The following is a 23,995-nucleotide window of genomic DNA, read 5'->3' as shown; positions in this document are numbered from 1 at the left end:
AGGCAGCAGATTGAGGCCCCCATGGTGAATGGGACCCTGAGGCCAGGGCAGGTCGTGGGATGGAGCCGCGGGTGGCTCGTCTGGGGGCAGAGGGGGCACAGCTCCCTGCCACTGCACACACCCCCGCGGGAGGCATGGGGGTGGCATGTGCGCCCTGGACTCGTGCACAGGGTGGAGGCAGGCTGGAGGCTGGGGCCCTGCACCCTGCTGTCTTTGTTCCAGGAGCCACGTGCAGGCCGCACCACACCCCCTGCCTGCCTGGTGGCAAGAGGCACAACATGGTATCATGTGGCTCCCAGAGCAAAGGCAGCAGGGTGCAGAACCCCAGCCCACAGCGAGCAGACCACCTCTGCCCTGTGCACAGATCCAGGGGGGCACATGCCCCCATGCCTCCCTCAGGGGTGTACACAGCAGCAGGGAGCACCCCACAACCCCCCCATTCCCTCTGCACCCCTGGATGAACTGCCCGCAGCTCCATCCCACAAACCACCCTGGCCCCGAGCCCCATTCACTCCAGCACCTGCCCCCGCCCCACTCCCTCCCTCACCATGGGGGCCTCAATCTGCACCCCGCTGCTCCTTCCTCTCCACAGTCTTTCTGGCACGGCACTGCTCTATACACAACGTGCATGCTGTGGCTGCTCGTGTGCGTCTTTGTGCGTGCCCTTCCCCCCAGCACTGCAACTGCCCAGAGCCTGCACCCAGGCTGCCATGTGGTCCTCTGAGCTGCCACCGCTGCCCTGGAGGCCTTGATGCAGGCTCCAAAACCACATGTGTGATTAACCTGTTAAAAACATTAACAGAGGAACCAATTAATATGTTAATTGCACGCGTTAACTGCAATTAATTGACAGCCTTACTTAGAATGGTGAAGGCAGAGTGTGTTGGGATAATAAAGACATGTTTCTATTTAAAAATGCTTTTCCGGTACATCTTGGCTTTTTCAAATATTCACTTTTTGGTCTGGATTTTTCACCTACAGTTTCTGTCCAAGGTGGTCTGTTGCGAAGAGCTGTTTAAGAACAAATAATGAAAAAGGACACTTTCATTTATTTAGAAAAAAGTACAGCCGTCTTTGAACAGCTGTATTGTCTCATTTTTTGGTAAACATCCGGAGCTTTGGCACAACAGCAATATCCAAGTTAGACTTTGGAGGGGGAAAGGGGGCACTGGGAGTCCAGTGAAAACTAGTTTAGATGCTACCAAGTAATAAAGACTTGCTTCAGACTTTGCCTTTGCATGTTGATTTTTAGCACCCAATAAGGCAGTTTTACTGCAGCTGTTCACTGTTCTAATGACACAGTGCTTCTGTGTGAATGATTAAAAAAGTTGAGTGGAAACTGAAGTATGCCCTGTGTGCACTGCTCTGTGAAGGCTGGTCTAGAAGAGGCTTTGAACTGAAGGAGCTTTCTCACTCTATTCTAAAATAAGCATCGCATAAGATGGGAAGCACTGCACTGAGCACTGTAACGTGTGCCCAGTGAAAGGGCTATTCAGGATCTCTTGCCTCAGTGCTCGTCTTATCCGAGGTACTGATGGTATTTCTGTGTTGTATGTTTCTTTTATTAAACCAAAGGTTAGGAAATTAGAAACAAGTTTTAAAGAATAAAGTTTTACAGGTGATGCTCTGAAATCAGGACACAATAATTTGCATGCCCCTGGTCTGTGAATGTATTGCAGCTTATCTTATTTATGTGTCCAGGTGCTGCTTTTACCTGCAGGATCACTGTATAGGTCAGCAGGCACGCAGTGAATGAGGCACGGTCCCAGCAAAAAGATTAGTATGCAGTCATTTATTTCAAGACTGTATCTCTGAGCAAACCCCTGGACAGCAGTCCTCTGCACTTGTGGCAGCTATGAGTGTAAAACGTATATCTGTCCACCGCCTGAGCTTTTTATTCTTCTCCCCTCCTTCAGACATGTATGTGGTGCCCCGTCCCAATTTCCGAACACATGCTTCTGCCATCTCCCACCCCTCGGTGCATATACCCCGCTACTCCAGAAGATACAGTGCCTGTTTAGGCCGGTGTCCCAGGTTGAGTGTTTGGGTTGGGTCTCTTTATTGAGTGCACAGGCACCAAATAGATTCAGATCAGGCAGATGAACAGCTGGCAGTTGGCATTGCTGCAGGGTAAGCAACCAAATATTTCTACTTGGAGATAGCGATGGGGGTGAGAGAGGGAGGGGAGATTAGACAGAGGAAACTGGCAGTAGCAGGCATGGTTTGTATGGTTTTTTTAACTGAGGTGGCTGCATTGTGTGCTTTTGACTGTAAGCAAGGCCTAGCTGGCTTTGTATGCTAACCAGATACTCAGATGTACAACCATATGTCTTGTGGCCAAGGGGAACTTTAAGTCCAGAGGTCCCAAGCCACATGGCTTGAGCAAAGGATCTTTCTGTTTTCAGGTGTAATTTTTATGCATGAGGGAACAAATTGTCATCACAGTTGTTTAAATCTCCCTTTTCAATCTGGAAGTCTTTCCACTTAGCTGAGTGTTTCCCTGTATCCATCTTCCTTAGTTGATGTTTGAACAGCATTAGAGCCCCAAAGAGCTAATTGGTACTAATTATCCTTATGTCCTCTTTCCTAGTTTGTACCTGTTTAAACTGGGACTGGCTCCTCAGATTCAGGACTTGTATGGGAAGGTGGATTTCACAGGTATGGTGCCTGCTTGTTTTTCCAGGATTTCAGCGTGTGTGAGTTTGGATGTTTCTTGTGCTAGATGATGCTTGACATCCTCAGTGAAAGGGGACTACCTCTGAAAAGCAGCCAAGACTTGCATTTTATTTGTGTCAAGTGAGTGAGGGATTTGAGATCTTCTAGAGCAGTGCTTCTCAAACTATCTGGTATGGTGGACCAGCAATGTTTTTTCCAGTGGGCCAGGGACCGTGCCCACTAGAGCCGGTGGGAGCAACTGCATGTAACAGCGCTACACAAATGCGTGCCTGGCTGTTTCTTCTCTTTCCTCACCTCGCATGACATGACGTCACCTGGAGTGTTGGAACGTACGAACTGTGGTGCTATGACATATCGATGTTATGCTTCTGAAAATATATTTCTTTCTTTCCTGGCAACTCGCTGCAGAGGGGTGACTGGTGGTTCGTGGACCGGCACTGGTCCATGGACCACCACTTTGAGAAGCACTGTTCCAGAGGAAGTTTTATTCTGAATGTTTTGAATCATTGGTGCAGTTAGCTGTAGCATTTCTCCACCCTTTTTCCATCCTCTTTCCTTACATTTAGGTTTTTTTGTTTGCAGCACCAACCGCAGAAGTATGTAAATATTAACATGCTGCTGCTGATACACTTTCTCAGTCCTGTTGGTAGCCACCTTTTGAGGTGTACAAGGCTCACACAATCATTTTCAAGCTATTGCACTGAACTCTTGATGTAGTTTAGTGAGCCAGCCTTCTGTGGTTTCTTCTCGTGGAGCGACTGGAACGTATATGGGAAAACTTAAGGGAAAACACAAATTCTCACCAGCATTCATTTAGACTCTCCCCGGTTTGTGGCATAGAATATTTGTGAAAAAGCAATTTGCAACTTACTGTAGTGGTTTTGCATAGGGGAATAAATATCATTGTTCATTCTGAATGTGCTGCCTACATTACATTCATTCCTTTACATTTCAGAGGAAGAGATCAGTAACATGCGGCTTGAGCTGGACAAATACGGAATTCAGATGCCTGCCTTCAGCAAGATTGGAGGAATTCTAGCTAATGAACTCTCTGTGGACGAAGCAGCATGTAAGTGGAAATGGAATTGCTGAATTGCCAGATTAGAGAGCAGTTACATGTTGCATTGCTGGGGCTGATGTTCCTTATTAATTATGCTCATGCAGTCTGTGAATGGAGCATTCTTTATTAGAAAATATGAATTTGATTAATATCAAAGTACAGTATTATGAAATAAGACTCTACCTTTGCCAAAAATTTGAAGCCTGACCAGAATCCCAGGTATATGCTGATCATTCTTGTCTTTATACCAAAGCTCAACTGCTCTTTTCTTTCCCAGTGAGAACCTTAATTGGTTGCAGACAGAGCAGTCACCTTTGTGGCTAACAAAGAAGCTGTGATTTGTTTTTTTTAGTGCATGCTGCTGTGATTGCCATTAATGAAGCAGTAGACCACCAAGTCCCGGCTGATACACTTACGGCAATGAAAAACCCTAATGCCATGCTGGTGAATCTCAGTGATCTCCTGGCACCCACTTACCAAGACACACTGTACCGGGCAAAGCAGGACAAGATGGAGAATGCTAAAAACCGGGTAAAATGAATTCTTTAAACTGTGAATTTGTGTTCATCGTATTGGATTCATCATCCATCAGAAGAAATTATCAGTGAATAACAGCCTATTATTCTGTCATTTTTTAAAGATCCTAGGTCAGATTGATCTCTGGTGAAATTCTGTTGTGGCCCTCAGAGATAAATTTTGTCCTGTTAGAACATAGAAAAAGACTGACATTGACCTCTGATCTAAAGCTAACTTACCTTATGGAGACACCTGAGGGTGTGAGATATGAAAATGGAGGAAATGTCTTATTTTAATTATGAGAGAAAAACTGTTCTCTAATTTCATAGGATTTCTTTGACAATCATTTCCCTTTTTAGACAGATTTAGTGAGACAAAATCTCCCTACCACAAAGCCTGGGTCTACCTCTGAAACTCCATCTGTGGGGTACACTGGTGATTTGATTACTAAATCTCATACTCAAAGTGCACTTGAGCTGTGAGTGAACCTTCTGTTCCATGCTATCAAAAGCTTGCGTGGAAATATGCTGTTTAGTAAATGAAGCTGTGCAGAGAATTCTACTTGTCCTGGAATATCAGGAGCATTTATTTGGTTTAGAACATCTTCATTGTTTGAGAACAGTGTCTAATGCACATAACTGGATCTGTGTGTTTGAATTCCTGCTGTGTACTGTAAAATGAAATGCCACAAGCTTATACAGTGCATATCCTTTTGTAGAGCTCAAGGAAGCACACTATGTGGGTGTACCTGTTCACTTTCAAGTCATACTTTTGGGTGCACACAAGGCATTGACCTATTATATCATCTGTGAGGACACACTGCAAGCATAGTTAGGTTTGCTTCCCCTTCTGTTAGGGCAGGGGTGTCAAACTTATCCAGCCCTGCAGGTTGGGTTAGTGGCACAGAGCCAGTCCATGGTCTAGATTTGGCCCTGAACTCCCCTGTCCTCCCCCCCAGCATATCTAATCTGGAGGCTGCTCCAATGGGTCATGTGGCACAAATTCCAGAGCTGCCAGAACAGGTGCCATGTGCTGGAGCAGCAGCAGGGCTGCATGTGATGTTGGCCCCAGCCATACTGTGCCACACATGGTGCCTGCCCCAGCAGCTGTGAGATGCGTCACACAGCACCAGCTCCAGCTGGACTGGGACCGGTGGAACCAGTGAGCGCCATGTGTGGCACAGATCCCAAATCAGCTGGACAGGGTACCATGTGAGTGTGCATCCCAGAGCAGGTGCACATGGGGTGAAGTCCAGCTAGGGTGGCCACAGTGTGCATTGGGGTTGTTTCTCCAGCCAGACTGTGCAACAAATGGCAGCCCTGGGATACCAGATCAGGTGTGCTGGGGGAGAGGTGGAGATCTGTGTGCCGGAACTGGCCTGCTGATCAGCCCCGTGCCATGGGCATGGATTGTGCCCTGTGTGGGTCTCCCTTCTATCTTAGGGAGATATACAGTGTTTGTGAGTGGTGCATTGCAAAGTCTGCTGTGGAGTTGTGCTGATAGGGTTTTTTTCCCCCTCCCCCTGACTTTCAGATTGCCTCTGAAAATTCAGAGAGAGAGAGAGATGTGTACGAAGAGCTGCTGACTCAAGCTGAGATTCAGGGCAATATCAACAAAGTGAACAGTAAGTTTTCCAGTGACTGGGTAACCCTAGTAATCAAAATGGACTTCTACTCCCCCTTCCATCTTTTCTCTTTGGACAGAGTGAGGTTACAGTCCTTGCTGTATGTGTTCATTAATCATGTTTTGCAATATCCCAAATCCCTTCCCTCCCTGCTTATGAAATAAAGTATCCCCACTAAACTTGCTACCTTAACTAATACATGTTTTCATCTGATCGCTGAAGTCCTCCTGGGTTAACTGACTTTTGGAGTATCCAATTCACACTCTGTATCTGGGCTTCCAAGAGATTAGTGTCGAGGAAAATATACCTTCACGGGCTATTTTGTGTAAACTGATGATTACCATGTTTAGCTTTTCCCTCAGTCCCTACTTTGCTCTTTCTCTAGCACATACGGCTCTATCAAAGATTGATCTGGCTTTGGAACAGGGAGATGCAGTAGCATTATATGAAGCTTTAACATCACCATCTTTGGGGCTCCGAGGTGTACAGCGAGAAAATTGTGACTGGTATCTTAAGCAGCTCTTGAGTGATAGACAACAGAAACAAGAGGTATGGAAGAACCTGTATAGATAGGTCTTGCGAGGTCCCTTGCAGCCCCTTACAATCTGTGAATCTATGACACGTGACCTAACCTCTTAATTATCTGTGCTGACCACCTGCAAACAATGTAACTTTGAAAAACTTGACTGTTTACCATGCAGCTTTTACCTCAACACAAGAAAAATGTATATAAAGTATATATCTGCAAACATATGCATATATGGGTTTTATATGATGTAGGCTTATGACCTCTTAATTTGAAAACTTCAGTGTCTAAGTACTTTGTGTTGACGTCTGAGAGATGGCTAAATGCACAATGTTGTCTTGTTATGGGGAGTTTCTCCACAGCTAAGGTTGAACGTGGTCTCCTGTTACAAGCCCATTTTCAGTGAAATTTGCATGCATATTGCTTATATTTGTTGCTTATGGGATCATAGGAAAGTATGGCTCGGAAGGGCTTCATGAGGTCATTTCAAGCTTATAAAACGTATAGTGCAGATTTCAAAACTAGCTTCAACCTATGCTAATATAATATTATAATATATATTGTTATATAATAATATAGTATACTGCATGCTTAGGGGCAACCAGCATGGGTTCATCAGTGGCAGGTCCTGTCAGACCAACCTAGTGGCCTTTTACGATCAGATCACCAGATCATTAGACGCAGGGGTAGCAGTGGATATAGTCTACCTGGACTTCCGGAAGGCTTTTGACACTGTCTCTCACCCCGTTCTCATTAAGAAACTGGGGGGCTGTGGTGTAGACACCCACACAGTCAAATGGGTTGCCAGCTGGCTGGTGGGCCGCACCCAGAGGGTGGTAGTGGATGGGTCCTTCTCAACCTGGGAGGACGTGGGCAGTGGGGGTCCGCAGGACTCGGTCCTCGGGCCCGCACTGTTCAACATCTTCATCAGCGATTTGGACGACGGGGTAAAAAGCACCCTGTTCAAATTTGCTGATGACACTAAGATGTGGGGGGACGTGGGCACACTGGAAGGATGCAACAGGCTACAATCAGACCTAGACAGGTTACAAGGGTGGGCGGACGAGAATAGGATGGGTTTCAACACAGACAAGTGCAAGGTGATGCACCTGGGGAGGAACAACCGGCACCATACCTGCAGGTTGGGGAACTCCCCTCTTGTCAGCACGGAGGTGGAAAAGGATCTGGGGGTCATCATTGACTCCAAGTTGAACATGGGCCGCCAGTGTGGGGAGGCAGTTAGGAAGGCCAACCGCACCTTGGCATGCATCCACAGATGCATCTCGAGCAGGTCCAAAGAGGTGATCTTCCCCCTCCATGCGGCACTGGTCAGGCCACAGCTGGAGTATTGCGTCCAGTTCTGGGTGCCGCGCTTCAAGAGGGATGTGGACAGCATGGAGAGGGTCCAGAGGAGGCCACTCGTATGATCAGGGGACAACAGGACAGGCCCTATGAGGAGAGGCTACGGGACCTGAACCTGTTCAGCCTCCACAAGAGAAGGCTGAGGGGGATCTAGTGGCCTGTTACAAACTAGTCAGGGGGGACCAGCAGGCATTGGGGGAGTCCCTGTTCCCCCGAGCACCGTCAGAACCATATTCCCATGACCCACAAGTGAGTCTCCTAAGAAGATATTATAGGAATGAAGAATAATCTCCTGTTAAATGCTTTGTCTGGCAATTATTACTTTATTATTATTTTTCCTGTTTTACAAATAGGGACTCTTACACATTAGGAGACCTATCCAAGACTTTTTTGCAAATTAGTAGCAAAGTCCAAATCCACACTGAAGGAATCCTGACTGTGTTTGGCTCATGTTCAGTGTGTCAGTCCCCCTCTGTACCTCTCATCTTGTGCATGGCATCAGATGAGAGCTAAGCCTGGCTTACACCACAAGGACTGTAAATAACCAGTGCATAATTTCTGCCTTCTGTGTTTGTGTGGTTCCCTCTGTTTGTAGAGGACTGAGTATGACTGACATTTGTATGATCGCTGCAGTTGTATCATCATTTTCTTTACATGTGATTATTCTTTTCCTCAGAGTGGCCTAACAGGCCCCCTGCAAAAAGAAGATTTGCAGCAAGGGGTAGATGCAGCTAATAGTGCAGCCCAGCAGTACCAGCGAAGTAAGGAACCTTTCAGCAGAGATCAGGAGTTGGTGGCAGTGATCAGAGGGAGGAGGCAGTGCAACTTTTATACACTTGTTGGAACATATCAGTGTTTTGAGCCCTCATGACTTTTTTTTAAACCTCTCAAGGCTAGTCAAGTGCTGGCAGAACCCCAGTGTATGACTGTCTTCAGATTACTCAGATAGTCTTGTGACAGTTGGAGATTATGCTTCAAACTAAAAACTACTGAATATGCTTGAACATTTGGGTCTTCTTTAGATATCTCCTGCCCTTGAAAGCCCAGGCCTGTGAATGCCTATGAATCCAGGAGGGTTGATGGGACAGAGCCCAGGGCCACCCACTGATGCTCATGATGAGTGCGGTTCTTCCTGCATTGAGACATGAGCCTGGCATGCCTTCAGGCAGCAGGCTGGTGGGAAGGCGATTGCAGGGGTAACGCTGATCCCTGCACTTCTCACTGATTGATTTGAACTGAGCAAAAAGTATTTGCCCCTAAAATGTATTCTGAAATATCTAACCGACGACAGCCAGCCTGTTCCCTGCTTTTTGAAATCGCTTATATAAAGTGATTGACAACCAGGCTTGGAACAGCATGCGTTATAAGTCTGAAAAGGACTGCTGTGATTACTTAGTCTGAGCTCCTACATAAGTATTAATGCTGCTGCACTGGGCACTGATGAGACCTGATCTGGACTGCTGAGTACAGTTCTGGTCCACCGTGTTCAGGGAGAGTGAATCAAACTGGGCTAGGTGCAGAAGGTGATTGGGGAAGTAGGAGAGCTGGTTTTATGTGAGGAGGTTCTAGGCAGTCCTTTAGCTGGGGTCCTGAGCAGAGAGAGGCTGTTCCACAATGGGTGGGTAAGAATGCTTTGTTAGAGAGTGCAGACAGTTTCTGCCTTCATAACTCTTGTGCCTTCTCTTCCCTAAACCCCCAGAGCTGGCATCAGTGGTGAGGATTAATGCTGCAGTCCGAAGTGGTGATGCTGACAAAACTGTGGCCGAGCTGATGCATCCAGAGGCCCAGTTACCGCAGGTGTATCCATTTGCTGCAGCCCTTTACCAGAAGGAGCTTGCCACCCTGCAGCAGCAGAGCCCCAGTGTAAGTTACCGCTTGGAAATGGATGTGATAATTCCCAGCCAGATGAGGCTTGCCTAGTTCCTCACCCCCTTTTCCCACTGGAATGTAACTGCTTTGGGAATCCTTGCATGGTGCTGCTGTCTGATGCACCATTAATCCCTAAATCCCAGGTGTGTTCCCTCGGCCACCAAGGGCTTGGTGTAGTTTAGTGTTTTGTGTCCCTTTTTCTGTCTGCTGAACTCACCTGTGAGATGCTTCCTCTCATCCCAGTGAAAAGCACTTTCTCTGCATGGTACAAATGGCTGCACTGTCTCCAGTCTTTGTTTATCATTATAACTGCTGCCCCATTCTGGTATCTGCACAGAGCATGAATGTGTGAAGAGTGTATGATGCTCATTGCCTTCTTTGTGTACAGGGGAACCTCACACACCCAGAGCTCTCAGTTGCAGTAGAGATGCTGTCGTCTGTGGCCCTGATCAACAGGGCTTTGGATTCAGGGGATATGAACACAATATGGAAACAATTGAGCAGTCCAGTCACAGGGCTTACCAACATTGAGGATGAGAACTCCCAGAGGTGGGTACTTGGGGGCACTATTCCCTACATTGCTGTCCTCCTTTTGACATTTCTTTATTTACTCTTCAAAGTCTCTCTCCAAATTCTTAATCATAGTGTAAATTATTCTTTGGAGCCCTGTGTTCCTGGCCCTAGAAGCTTGCTGTCTTGCATATGATCTCTGCACCACCCTGTTGTACTAGGCCTTGTCAAGTGCTAACCCTTGGAGTCTCGTCCCACCCTTCAGAACATTCCTGTGCTTGGGCACTGTTTAGCTCTTGCTGGTGCTGTTCCCTTCCCCATGTCCCATATCAAGGTCATGCCCACCTTCCTAATTTGCGGTGGTCTGGTGTTCGCTTTTCTGCCGTCTGTTTCTGTGCTGCCACACTCTTCACAGTGACCCAGGAGCTTTCTCTTTTGCTGGATGCTTGTGTCAATACTCCTTATTCACTTTTTGTATGAGTTGCACTTTTATCCCATTTGCTGCCTCTCCATATTAGTCCTTCACACTGCATCTGGGTTCACATGCCAGGTGGGGCCCACATGATGTCTCTTATTATTTCTGTTCTGTACGGCAGATACATCGATTCCTTGATGAAGCTGAAAGCTCAGGCACACATGGAAGGGAATGAGTTTATCACATGGAACGACATCCAGTCTTGTGTTGACCGTATGAACATCGTAGTGCATGAGGAACATGAGAGTAAGTTCTTCCACTTTATCTCTGCTGGACACCCTTGGAATCTAATAAATGCTGAGACCAGAGGGGTACCTGATGTTGATTGGCCTATCTGAGGCTGTCCAACCTTGACTCCACTTACTTCTCCAATGAGCTTTGTGCCCTTTTAGGTATCGACTTGCAGAGGTACTGTCTGCAGTTTATCACCTGGCATTCCTCTCCTCCATTTCCATTCTAGAGCCTCCCCAATCTATCTTTCGTTTCTGGCACTCATTTAAACTGCTCTTGCCACAGTTTCTACTGACCTAATTGTGGCTGAATCTTGGAACCATTACTCTCCTCACTCTTCATCTATCACATACCTTCTGTGCTGATATTTGGAAATCTTGTCCTCCCTTGGCTTTCGTGACTGATCTTCCTACCACCCTAGTCACCCTTCTGTGTGCCCTTTGCTAGTTCCTTCTGATCCTCCTTCTGACCTTCTGTGGGGCTCTGCAGGTTGTCTTTGATTCCTTGCTCTTTGTTCTCTGTGCTTTTTCCGTGGGTATTCTCATATCCTGCTGTCATCTTTATTCTGGTGATTAATGGATCTCTTTCTCCTTGCCAGGTCTCTCTGTTTCTGTCCAAGCTAAATCTCAGCCTGTCTCTGCCATTTCTCTGTAGATACTGAGCTATCAACACAGGGTCTTTGCAGCTAAAAGCAGAGATCTAAATCCCTTTCCACAGCCTCCTTTTTTGGTCCTTGACGGCACTATCGTCATCTTCCCCATCCCTCATGCCTATAAACTATAGGCATTGTCTTTAACTTTAACCGCTCTCTAGGTCCTGGGATGTAGGCTGTGCTTTGGTCATACAAATTCTTTTTATATAACATCTCCAAGATGCAGCCTTTCCTGAACATCCATGCAGCTAAAACTCTCATCCACTGTCACCACTTGATTACAGAAACATCCTTGTGTCCAGATTTAACAACTGTAATCATGATCCACGTGTGTCCTATCAGAAGCCATGGACAAGTGTGTATTTAGAGACCTCCAGAAACCATGGAAAGACATACAGCCTCCACCACTCACAACATGCAGCAGCATGCAGTCTAGACAGGGGACTGAGCGGAGGTTTGCTCCATTTTAAGATTGTTTCCCCGGCCCTGTGGGGCATGCAGGAGGATGAGTGAGGCACTCTTCTGTGCACTTGGCCTCTGATCTCCGAGTGCTGAGCTCAAGAGCCATGCAGGGAATCTTTCTGTCCAGTCCCAAGCTTCCAGAGATCGCCAAGGGTGGGTTTTGACTTCCAAGGGCACAGGAGAGTATTTGCTGGCTGTCCACAGAGGTGGGGGGAGGAGCTGAGCAGGTGCGGGGAGGAGCTAAGCATTGGGGGATACCCAGCAACCCAGTATCATGCTATGCTTGAATGTGCACACCTAACTAGGAGGGCTTCAAAATGAAGTGCTGAAGAGAAGTGTCCTTTTTGGAGCATGCTGACCAGTATTAGAGCACTTTGTAGGGCAGGTTCATCTTGCCCTTTGAAATGCTTTAGTTTGTCCAGGGCCACAGCTTTGGTTAGATTGTAATAGCTGTAGGGAAGGGGCCTGTGTCTGTACAGTGCATCATGCTGTGGGTATTTTGCTCTTGACTAGGTTTCCTGAGCACTACAGTCTCAAGGCACGTGTGCATGGGTGTAGACCAAGGGTGGGCAAAGTGGCGGATCTGGCCAGCAGCCAGACTCCATTTCCCAGCAGCCCCTGCCCTGTTCCAAAGTTGGGGTTGTCATTGAGACAGGCCCCAGCCATGCTGGCAGGGCGTGTGGCAGTGCAGGAGGCTGCTCCGGAGCCACTGGGATCTTGCAGGGGGTGGGGGATAAAGCTTGTTCGGGGTCAGGGCAGAGCCGTGATCTGCAGCCTGCATGCTCTGGGCAGGGCACACGGGCAGTGGATTGCAGCTCTGCCCTGGCTCCTTGCAGCAGTGACAGCATGGTCCTGAGTCAGGGCAGAGCTGTGAGCTGCTGCCTGCATGCCCTTGCTATCACAGCACAGCTGCAGCTGGGGTCTCCATGAAGACCAGCCCCATCCATGTGGGCAGAGGCTGTTGGGAAATGGAGTCCACAGCCAGCTGGATTCGGCCTGCGGGCCAGACTTTGCCTGCCCCTGATGTAGACTGTTAATGTTCAGGGACCAGAAATGATCATAAGTTTACCTTCCGTTTCTTTTAGTTCTGGTATGGGTCTGAGTCTGTATTTATTGCTCACTGCAGTAAAGGCTACAAGTTAAGTAAGTTGACACGTTCAGAAAAATTATGGGGGGAAGAGAACACCTGAGGTGCATGGGGACAAAACCAGAATGTCCAAATGAGGAGTAGAGAAGAAGAGCAAAATCTTCTGTTATTTAAACAGTTCAGTCTTAGATTCTGGCCTTGTCACCTGCCCGTCTCAGACTTCTGGAAAGACTGTGAACAGGGAGAATTGTAGAACCATAGAAGATGAGGCTTGGAAGGGACCTCAGGAGGTCACATCTAGTCCACCTGCCTGCTCAAAGCAGGACCAGCTCCAACTAGAGCATCCCAGCCAGGGCTTTGTCTACCTGGGTCTTAAATGCCTTCATGGATGGAGATTCCACCACCTCTCTGGGTAACTGCTGGGTAACAGGCCTGAGGACTGACCCCTGGGGCACTCCACTTGATTCTGGCTGCCAACTAGACATCGAGTAATTGATTACTACCCTCTAAGCCCAATTATCCAGGCAGTTTTCTATCTACCTTACAGTCTGTTCATCCGACCCATGCTTTCTTAGCTTGCTTGCAAGAAAGTTGTGGGAGACCATATCAAAAGCGTTGCTAAAGTCAAGGTATATCATGTTCACTGCTCTCCCTGCATCCACAGAGCCAGTTGTCTCATCATAGAAGGCAATCTGGTTGGTCAGGCATGACTTGCCCTTGGTGAATCCATGCCGATTTTTCGTCATCTCCTTCTTTTCCTCCAGTTGCCTAGAAATAAATTCCTTGAGGATCTGCTCCATGATTTTTCCAGGGACTGAGGTGAGGCTGACTGGTCTGTAGTTCCCTGTATCCTTCTTCCCTTTCTTAGGTATGGGCACTAGATTTGCCCTTTTCCCAGTCACCTCTCCTGGTCGTCATGAGTTTTCAAAGATGATGGCCAGTGGCTCTGTAATGCATCAACCATTTCCCTCGGTGCTCTCAGGTGCATCACATCCAGCCCCTAGACTTGTACACATCCAGCCTTTCTAAATAGTCCCTAACCTCTTCTTTTGCCACTGTTGGCTACTCACCTTCTCCCCAGACTGTGCTGCCCAGTGCAGCAAACTGGGAGCTGCCCTTGCCCGTGAAGACTGAGGTGAAAAGGGCATTGACTACCTCAGCCTTTTCTGCATCCTACGTCGCTAGGTTCCCTCCCCCATTCAGTAAGGGACCCACACTTTCCCTGATCCTCCTCTTATTGGTGACACATTTGTAGAAAGCCTTTTTGTTAACCTTCACATCTCTTGCTAGCTGCAACTCCAGTTGCACTTTGGCCTCCCTGATTTTACCCCTGCATGCCCAAGCAGTGCTCTAATACCCCTCGCTGGTCATTGGTTCAAGTTTCCACATGTAAGCTTCCAGAAGGCAGTGTTTAGTGGGTGAGGAGTTGTGGAGTTGGATCGGCAGGGTATATTTCTAATCCTTTAACTCCTGGCTAATAGCACTGCTCAGAATTGGGCAGACAGGGGACCAAGAAGAGGTGTCCAAATGGACTCCTACTTCTCTACTGAAGTCCCTGGATCCAGACTTGCAGCTGTTGCTGCCCATCCAGGTCTGCCACAGTCACCCCACCAGCTCTGCTGAGGTTCCTGTGCTAAGCTGTCTGTATACACAGCCATACCAGGGTCCTTTAACGCTGATCTCGCAACGCTGTTGGAGCCATGGCACTGTCCTGACTCATGGACTTGTTGATCTAGAAAGTGTCTTCCAAATTCCATTCCATTGCAAGTAACATGCAAGGACCTTTCCTGAGCTTGTCCCAGTTGGGACTAGCTATTCCTGAGTTAGTGGGAGTGAGGAGAAGGCCCTAGATTGCACCTTCTTCTGGAGACGAGTCTTAGACAAACAGTGATTCCAGGCAAATTCTGAACCATCTTTCGAGAACTGAAACTCGCATTAAACTGGGTTAGTCTGTGATAACATATTTTTGATATGAACAAATGCAGGTTTGAAGCGGAGACATCAATCCTGTTTTACATGACCCAAGTGAGACATCGTAGGCACATGTTTTCAAAAAAGTTCAGTTTTTAAGTATGTCAAGTTTGAATGTTTGTTGTGAAATACCTATGATTTGCTTTTCTTGAGGGGGCTGAATATTTACAGTATAAATTGATATCAGTGGAGGTCTGGAATGCTTAACACGCCTGAAAATTATTGTCCGCTGTTGATTGCCTGGTGGCAAATCTTTTGGTCCTCCAAGAAGCATTTTCGAGTTTTGTGCATTCCAAGTTCTTACTGTGGTACCTGTCATGAGAGACTGCAGGAGGTGGCTGTGGGACTCAGCTGGCGTGTGCCGACGCCATGTGCTTGAGATATGAGGTTAATGCACCCTTTTTAGCACGAACTGCTACAGCAAGAATGGGAACTAGCTGAAGAAATATGTGGCAAGGAGCTAGTGTCAGATTTCTTAACTGGAGTATACAGGAAGGAAATTCCTGCCACAAGTTCAGAAGTGTATGCGTGTGTGGTTCCCCTTCAGCCCTCGTTGTACACAGATGCCTTGGTAAAAATCCGAACACTGGCTCTTTTCTGTGCTTGTTTAAATTCTGTTCCTCCCTTGCCCCCAAACCTCCTGGTTTGGAATTCCTTTGAGAGGCATAAAAATACTCTTGTCTTTTTGATGTCTGCCGCTGATGCCTGTTTACTCAGTTGCAAAGACATCATTGCAGTAGCAGGGAAAGAGAGGGAGTGAGAAATAAATATGAAAATAGTTAAATAATTTGAGAAATGTGAATAAAAAATAATACTTAATTTGTGACAAACGATGAGGCCCATTGGGTTACATATTCAAAATCTTGCATGCCCCGCAAAAGGAATTGTTGTTTGCTTTATCTTAAAACACTGCTTATAACTGTGTTGTCTGAGGTGCCCGTTTGAGTGCTTAGTTGTATTTGAAATGCATACAAGTAGGATAAAGGTAGCTGTGATGGTCAGGAATTATGCGAATCCTTGCCTCTTGCAAGTAGGATACAAATCCATGTTGATTAAAAAGTTGTCATTTGTCTTCATCGGCAGCAGGAGGTACAGAAGTAGGTACACAAATAACATCTGTAAAGATACTTCTGAATAACTTCACTCCTGGCCAGACAATGTTACTTAATTGAAATCCAGGTTGAGAAAGTAGAGTGCCTGAAAATGAACATGCTAAAACTTAAACGATTTACTGTATTTCACGGTAGATAGGTTGACACGGTGTACAAGTCGATCCCATTTTTCTGATCCAGGAAGTTAGATTGATTTATACACTGGATCTACAAAATACCTAGCTTTTTGGATCAGAAATATGAGGTTAACTTATACTGTGGACTGAGCACCCAAGGGGTAGATGTGCCGCAGCATCGCTTGCCAGGGCCGGGCTTAGCTGGCATGGCCCCATCCCCTATGAGCAGTGCTGCCTGGGGCACGCCAGCCAAGTACCAAGCCCCGTGCTACTTGCAGGGGATGGGGCCGCGTCAGCCGAGTGCCAAGCCAGGCCCTATCTACTGCGAGCGGCGTTGCCGAGCCCATCGCCATCCCCTGCAAGCAGCAATGGGCTTGGCGCTCAGCAGCAATGCTCGCAGTGGTTGGGGCTGGGCTCGGTGCTCGGCTGATGCAGCCCAGGCAGCTTAGCTTGCAGGGGATACGGGTGCGCCAGCCGAGCCTGGGCCTGTCCTCTGTGAGCAGCGCTGCTGAGCACAGAGCCCAGCCCTGTCCCCTGTGAGTGGCACCAGGCTCAGCACTTCGCTGGTCCAGCTGGGCTTGGCACTTGGCAGCGCCACTCGCAGTGGACAGGGCCAGGCTTGGTGCTCAGCTGATGCAGCACCAGGCTTGGCATTCAGCTGGCACTGCCCAGGTAGTGCCATTCACAGGGGATGGGGACGTGCCAGCTGAGTGCTGAGCTGGACCCTGTCCTTGCCCTTGTCCCCATCCCCTGTGAGCAGTGCTGGGCTCGGTGCTCAGCTGAAACACCCCCATTCCTTGCGAGCGGCACTGCCTGGGCCGTGCAAGCTGAGCGCTGAGCCCAATGCCATTCCCAGGGGCCTGTGACATGATGTATAAGTCGAGATTGAATTTTAAGATTTAAAAACTGGTCTTCAAAACTCAATTTATACACCATAAATATGGCAATTCACCTTTAAATGCACTGCTGTTAATCTGTGGAATTAGTTAAATGACCCAACATAGAATCTTCTTCATTGGAGGTTTTCAAAAAGAGTCTGGGCAGACATCTGTCTGGGGGATTTAGGAATAGCAAACAGTTGCAGTAGTGCAGGGGATTGGATAAGATCACCCTGAGAGAGTTTGCAGCCCTAGCATTCTAAGATTCAGAAAAAAATGTCTTGGGGCATAGAGGAGTGATTCCTAAGATCCCCACTGTTTGCCAGCTGCTTTTCCCTTCTTCCTTTCACCTGTCCTCTTCTGTCTCTCTTGACTGTGAACACCTTAGAGCAGGGTCACGTCTTCCTCTGTTTATAAAGATTCATGTGCACCTTTGGCAGTTGCTAACATCAGGAGCCGTCGTTTAGAACATGTGACGGGAGTGCAGTGGCTGCGGTGCAAGCATGTCAGTTCTTTCTAGGCAGTTCTTTTACATGTCCTTTTATAGATGTTAAGAGGCTATTTCCCATACAATATCATGCCAATATGGTGGAGAAGGCATTCCTTAGTTATGTTAATAACATCTGGCTGTTGAAGAAGGGCATGCTACCTAAAGACTTGCTACAAGTCTGGAGTTTCCTAGAGCAGCTCTGTGTATAGGGCTATTACTAGGCTAGCTGAATTTCCTACTAGTTTAGTGCTTGTTTCGGTATTTGAAGACATGACATTTGTGACTCGTGCATTGCCTAGAACCACCTGCATATATACATTGCATAAAATAACGTAAACGTATCCCAGGATCTTCTGCAGGAGTGCATAAGGATTTTGCTACGAATGCTAAGGGCCAAGAAATTATTAATCAGTGGAGACTGACCAGATAGGTTTGTCCGTGTTCCAAGTTACAGTTATTGAATAGTCTCTCTTTCTCCTGAAGTGATTGTGTGAGTAACGGGAAGGGTTAAAATTTAATTTAAATGCTTGCTATCTTGATTAGCCTGCTTCCTGAGTGCTTCAAATAGACTCTGGGTTTCCTGTTTGACTCACATGAGCAGATCTCCTGTTGAAACCACAGAGCAAGCGAGCAAGTGTGCAAACCAGGAGTTAGTTGCTCAGCACTGTTTGGGCAGGACTTTGAGAAATGCATGCATTTTCATAGATTTCATAGATATTAGGGCTGGAAGGGACCTCGGGAGATCATCGAGTCCAGCCCCCTGCCCAAAGGGCAGGAAGTCAGCTGGGGTCATAGGATCCCAGCAAGATAAGCATCCAATTTACTCTTGAACGTGTTCAATGTAGGTGCTTGAACCACCTCCGCTGGCAGACTGTTCCAGACCTTGGGGGCTCGGACAGGAAAGAAATTCTTCCTTATGTCCAGCCTGAAACGGTCTTGCAGGAGTTTGTGACCGTTCGACCTCGTCATCCCTTGGGGCGCTCTGGTGAACAGACGTTCCCCCAGATCCTGGTGGTCACCCCTGATAAACTTACAGGTGGCCATCAGATCACCCCTGAGCCTGCGCTTTTCCAGGCTAAAGAGTCCCGTGGCTCTCAGCCTGTCATCGTAAGATGTGTTTTCCTGACCTCTGATCATGCGCGTGGCTCTCCTCTGGACTCTCTCAAGCTTCTCCACATCCTTTTTGAATTGTGGAGCCCAAAACTGGACGCAGTACTCCAGCTGCGGCCTCACCAAGGCCGAGTACAAGGGGAGAATGACGTCCCGGGATTTGCTCGAGAAGCATCTATGGATGCAAGCCAGCATTTTGGTCGCTTTATTAGCCGCAGCATCGCATGGCAGGCTCATGTTCATCTTGTGGTCAATGATGGCCCCCAAGTCTTTTTCTTCTGTAGTGCTAACCAACGTAGCACTGCTGAGCCTATAAGGGTGCTGCAGGTTTTTCCTCCCAAGGTGGAGAACCTTGCATTTATCGGTGTTAAACACCATGAGGTTCTCATCTGCCCATTTGCTGAGCTTGTCCAGGTCAGCCTGGATCACCCGCCTCTCTTCTGGCGTGGATGCTTTGCCCCAAAGTTTGGTGTCATCGGCGAACTTGGCCAGTCCAGTCCTGACTCCAGTGTCCACATCGTTAATGAAGATGTTGAACAGTATGGGTCCCAGGACAGAGCCTTGAGGGACCCCACTGGTCACAGGGCACCACGATGAGTGACTGCCATCAATCACAAGCCTCTGGGTCCGACCACGGAGCCAATTTCCCAGCCACCGGATCGTGGTGGAGCCAAGGCCGCAACTGGGCAGTTTGGCCAAGAGGTGATCATGGGATACCAGATCAAAAGCTTTTTTGAAGTCAAGGTATATGACATCAATCTGTTCTCCCTTGTCCAGGTGATAGGTCACCTGGTCATAGAAGGAAATGAGATTGGTCAAACAAGACCTACCCGCAACAAACCCGTGCTGGCTGTCCCTTAGGATGTTAGCCTGGGCCAGTCCCTCAAGGATGGCCTCCTTAATAAACTTTTCTAAGATCTTCCCCAGGATAGAAGTCAGGCTAATGGGCCTGTAGTTAACCGGATCCACTCTCCTCCCTTTCTTGAAGATCGGCACCACATTGGCCTTCTTCCCGTCTTCTGGCACTACACCAGAGCGCCAGGAGTTTTCAAAGACCCGTGCCAGGGGCTGGGCTATGACGCTCGCCAGCTCCTTGAGTACCCTGGGGTGCAGGTTGTCAGGGCCGGCTGACTTGAAGGTATCCAGCTTCTCAGGGTGTTCCTTCACGAGGTCAGCATTGATGGAGGGTAGGGGATCCCCCTCACCCAGATTTCCCTGTCCCATAGGAGGCATGGGCGTCCCATGGGACTGATGAAAGACTGATGCAAAGTACCTATTTAATAGGTTGGCTTTTTCCTGGGCATCAGTTGTCAGTTGCCCCATCTGGTTTAGCAGGGGTCCAACATTGCCCTTGCTTTTCCTCCGGCTCCCCAGATATCTGAAAAAGGACTTTTTGTTGTCTTTGATGCTTGAAGCTAGTTGGAGTTCAGTTGCAGCCTTGGCTTTCCTGGTTTGCTCCCTGCAGGACCGGACCAGCGCGGAGTAATCCTCCTTGGAGGTGAATCCCGTCCTCCATCCTTTGTAGGCTTTCCTTTTTAGCCGCAGGAGGTCCGCTAGGTCCCTGGAGAGCCAGGGGGGCTGCTGTGCCTTCTTGCTGCCTTTCCTCCGTGTTGGGATAGATTTAGCTTGTGCACTGAGGATCGCTTCCTTGAGAAGCAACCACTCTTCTTGAACTCCCATCTCCCTGGGGTCATGGTCCCTGAGCATGCTATCAAAAAGTATACCAAGCAGCTATCAAAAAGTATACCAAACTAGAGCAGGAGGAAGCTGTTAGTTATGAATATAAATCAGAAGACAAGAATTGCAGTTGATAGAAGAAACAAAAGAAAACAGGCTGGGTACCTATTTCTTCCTAAGGACAAAAAGAAGTTCATCAAGTACACTGAAAATTAAAGGAACCATGACAGAGATTTACAGTGATCCGTTCATAAGTGGAAACAGTAGACCCAGCAGTAAGGAGAAAAAGCAGAAGTATTCAGTAAATATTTCTGTTCTGTGCTTGGGGGAAAGCCAGATGATATATTCATATCATATGATGGCAATGGTAAAATACTTTCCATTCCAGCAGTAACTAAGGAGGATCACAAACAGAAAGTACTAAAGCTAGAGATTTTTAAAACAGTAGGCCCAGAAAACTTGTGTCTGATTTTGTGCAGTTTTAGTCCTCACACCTCAGAAAAGATATAGAAGAACCACAAAAAGTACAACACAGAAAGGCAGCAAGGATCATTAAGATATGGAGGGGCTTTCATATGAGGAAAGAGGAAATAGGCTAAGATGTTTTCAGCTTGGAAAAGATGCTCAAGGAGGGTCACAATAGAGGTTTACAGCATATTAAACAGTGCAGCAAAGAGGTGTTGATTATTTATGATTTGACACCATACTACAACCACGGGATGTACAATGCAACTATTATGTAATAGGTTGTAGAGCAGGGATGGCCTGCGGGCTGGATCCAGCCCACCAATTGATTGTATCTGGCCCACGGCTGCCTGCATGGCGTTCTGCATTGGGCCGAGCCCCACCCAGAGCAGCCTGCACCGTGCTCCCTTCTGCACCCAACCCCAACCCTGGCCAGTGCGCACAGCTTCTCAGTGGGGCTGTTCCTCCACCTCTTGTCCCACCAGGTAGCACGGAGAAGCAGCGGTGGTCGTGGGGGCACATACCTGATACTGCATTCCCAGCCAGGTTGGGGGCGGGGGAGGAAGCTGCAACTGGGGGCCCCAGCGTGCAGGGCTTCAGCTTCAACTCCAGTTCCTGGCTGCCTTCACTCTGGTGAATAGTTGTTCGCTTAACCCCTGATGCTCTCCTCTGATATATCTGTAAGCTGTCACCAAATCCCTACCAGAGTCTTCTCTTTTCTAGGCTGAACAGTCCCATATCTGTCAGCCTTTCCTCATGTGGCTTGCTCTTCAGGCCTCTAATCATACGAGTGGCTCTTCTCTGGACTCTCTCTCGCTTCTCCACATCCTTCTTGAAGTGACACCCAGAACTGGACGCAGTGCTCGAGCTGTGGCCTCGCAAAGCCAGGGAGAGCGGGAGAATAACCTCCTTAGTTTTGCTTGAGATGCATTGGTTGTTGCATGCCAGCATATTGTTTGCTCTGCTAACTGTATCATCGCACTGGTGGCTCATATATTCGTTTTATGGTCAATTATGTTGGAGCCTGTAAGTTTGTTGTGGATTTTTCCTCCCCAGTGGAAACTCCTCAGTGTTGAACAGCATCTGGTTCTGGTCCAGCTGTCTCACTCATCTGTCTAGGTTTGCCTGGATAGTCCACCTACCCTGATGCGTGGCCACACTTCCCCAAAGCTTAGTGTCATCGGTGAACTTTGCCAGTGTGCTTTTCATCCCCACAACCAGATCGTTGATGATGTTGAAGAGCACTGGACCAAGCACTGAATCCTGGGGGACCCCCACTGGCTACCTTCCGCCAGGTTGACATACAGGTTCTTGTGTTCTTATGGCACGAAATGTCAGAAGATGGTTAGTTCTGATTTTCAGTGGTTCTTAGAGCATTGGAGAAGTTCAGACGACCAGTAGAAAGCAAATATTGTTCTCACATTTCAAAAGGATAAAGAGAGGTGATCTGAGCAGTTATAACTCAGGGGTGGGCAAAATGCTGCCCGGAGACTGGATGCGGCCCACCAGACCATTCTATCCGGCCTGCGGGGCCCCTGAAAAATTTAGAAAATAAATATTTATCTGCCCTGGGCTGCCTGTCATGCAGCCCTCAATGGCTTGCCAAAACTCAGTAAGAGGCCCTCTGCCCAAAATAATTGCCCACCCCTGAGTTATAGGCCTTTCATAGATGTAGGGTTGGAAGGGACCTAAGTAGATCATCAAGTCCGACCCCCCACCCTGGGCAGGAATGAATACTAGGCTTATATGACCCCAGCTAGGTAATTGTCCAGCCTCGTCTTAAAGACCCCCAGGGTAGGAGCCAGCAGCAATTCCCTTGGAAGTTGGTTCCAGGTCCTAGCTGTGAAGCAGCGCCTCCTGATGTCCAGCGTGAACCTACTCTCAAACAACTTATGGTCATTGTTCCTTGTTACTCCGGGAGGTGCTCGGGTGACCAGGGTCTCTTCCATTTCCCACTGGTCCCTCCTGGTAAGTTTGTAGACGGCCACCAGGTCCCCCCTCAGCCTTCTCTTGTGGAGGCTGAACAGGTTCAGGTCCCATAGCCTCTCCTCGTAGGGCCTGCCCTGCTGTCCCCTGACCATGCGAGTGGCCTCCTCTGGACCCTCTCCATGTTGTCCACATCCCTCCTGAAGTGCGGTGCCAAGAACTGGACGCAGTACTCTAGCTGTGGCCTGACCAGTGTCATGTAGAGGGGGAGAATCACCTCCTTGGACCTGCTCGAGATGCATCTGTGGATGCATGACAAGTTGGGTTGGCCTTACTGACTGTGTCCTGTGTCATTGGCGGCCCATGTTCATTTTGGAATCGATAATGCTGCGGTGCTTTCGAGATGAGAGTTCCCCAGCCTATAGGCATGCTGCAGCTTCTTCCTGCCTAAGCGCAGCACCCTGCACTTGTCAGTATTGAATCCCATCCTAATCACATTCACCCACCCGTGTAATCTGTCCGGGTACAGCTGTATCCTGTTCCTCCCTCCTAGCGTGCCCACCTCGCCCCAGATCTTGGTGTCATCAGCGAATTTGAACAGGGTGCTTTTCACCCTGTCGTCCAAGTCACTAATAAAGAAATTAAACAGTGCAGGCCCAAGGACTGAGCCCTGAGGGACCTCACTGCCCACCTCCTTCCAGGTCGAAAATGACCTGTCCACCACCACTCTGAGAGTGGCCCCCTAGCCAATTTGCAACCTATTTGACTGTGCAGGCATCAATGTCACAGTTGCCTAGCTTTTTAATGAGAATGGGGTGGGAGACAGCGTCAAAGGCCTTCCTGAAGTCCAGAAAGACTACGTCCACCACAAACAACACCTGCATCCAGTGATTTTGTGACCTGATCATAGAAGGCAATCAGGTTGGTCTGACAGGACCTGCCCTTAATGAACCCATGCTGGTTGCCCCTGAGCATAACCTCCCCTGCTTACCCCTTGCAGATGTGCTCCTGGGTAATCTTCTCAAAGAGCTTCCCTAGGATCGAAGTAAGACTAACAGGCCTATAGTTGCCCAGGTCCTCCCTCTTCCCTTTTTTGAAGAATGGTGGGACCACATTGGCCTTCTTCCAGTTGTCTGGCACCTGGCCAGAACACCACGAGTGCTCATGAAGCCGTGCCAGGGGCCCCGCGATGTCCCCTGC

At 48.2% G+C, this 23,995-nt stretch overlaps 1 protein-coding gene across 1 annotated transcript in view; it reads left to right on the top strand.

Moving 5' to 3' along the window:
* IQGAP1 (IQ motif containing GTPase activating protein 1) overlaps positions 1-23,995 on the top strand; it is a 149,798-nt gene that overhangs the window by 56,444 nt on the left and 69,359 nt on the right. The window contains exons 6-14 of the mRNA XM_090029158.1: positions 2,591-2,658; positions 3,632-3,745; positions 4,089-4,267; positions 5,786-5,876; positions 6,262-6,425; positions 8,441-8,525; positions 9,464-9,627; positions 10,022-10,182; positions 10,740-10,864. Coding sequence (XP_089885284.1) covers positions 2,591-2,658; positions 3,632-3,745; positions 4,089-4,267; positions 5,786-5,876; positions 6,262-6,425; positions 8,441-8,525; positions 9,464-9,627; positions 10,022-10,182; positions 10,740-10,864 — 1,151 coding nt within the window. The remainder of the gene's footprint in view (positions 1-2,590; positions 2,659-3,631; positions 3,746-4,088; positions 4,268-5,785; positions 5,877-6,261; positions 6,426-8,440; positions 8,526-9,463; positions 9,628-10,021; positions 10,183-10,739; positions 10,865-23,995) is intronic.

The sequence above is a fragment of the Crocodylus siamensis genome, chromosome 15 (assembly GCF_052110815.1).
Source record: "Crocodylus siamensis isolate JL-2025a chromosome 15, ASM5211081v1, whole genome shotgun sequence".
NCBI lineage: Eukaryota > Metazoa > Chordata > Crocodylia > Crocodylidae > Crocodylus > Crocodylus siamensis.
This window is presented reverse-complemented; position numbering and strand designations above follow the sequence as displayed.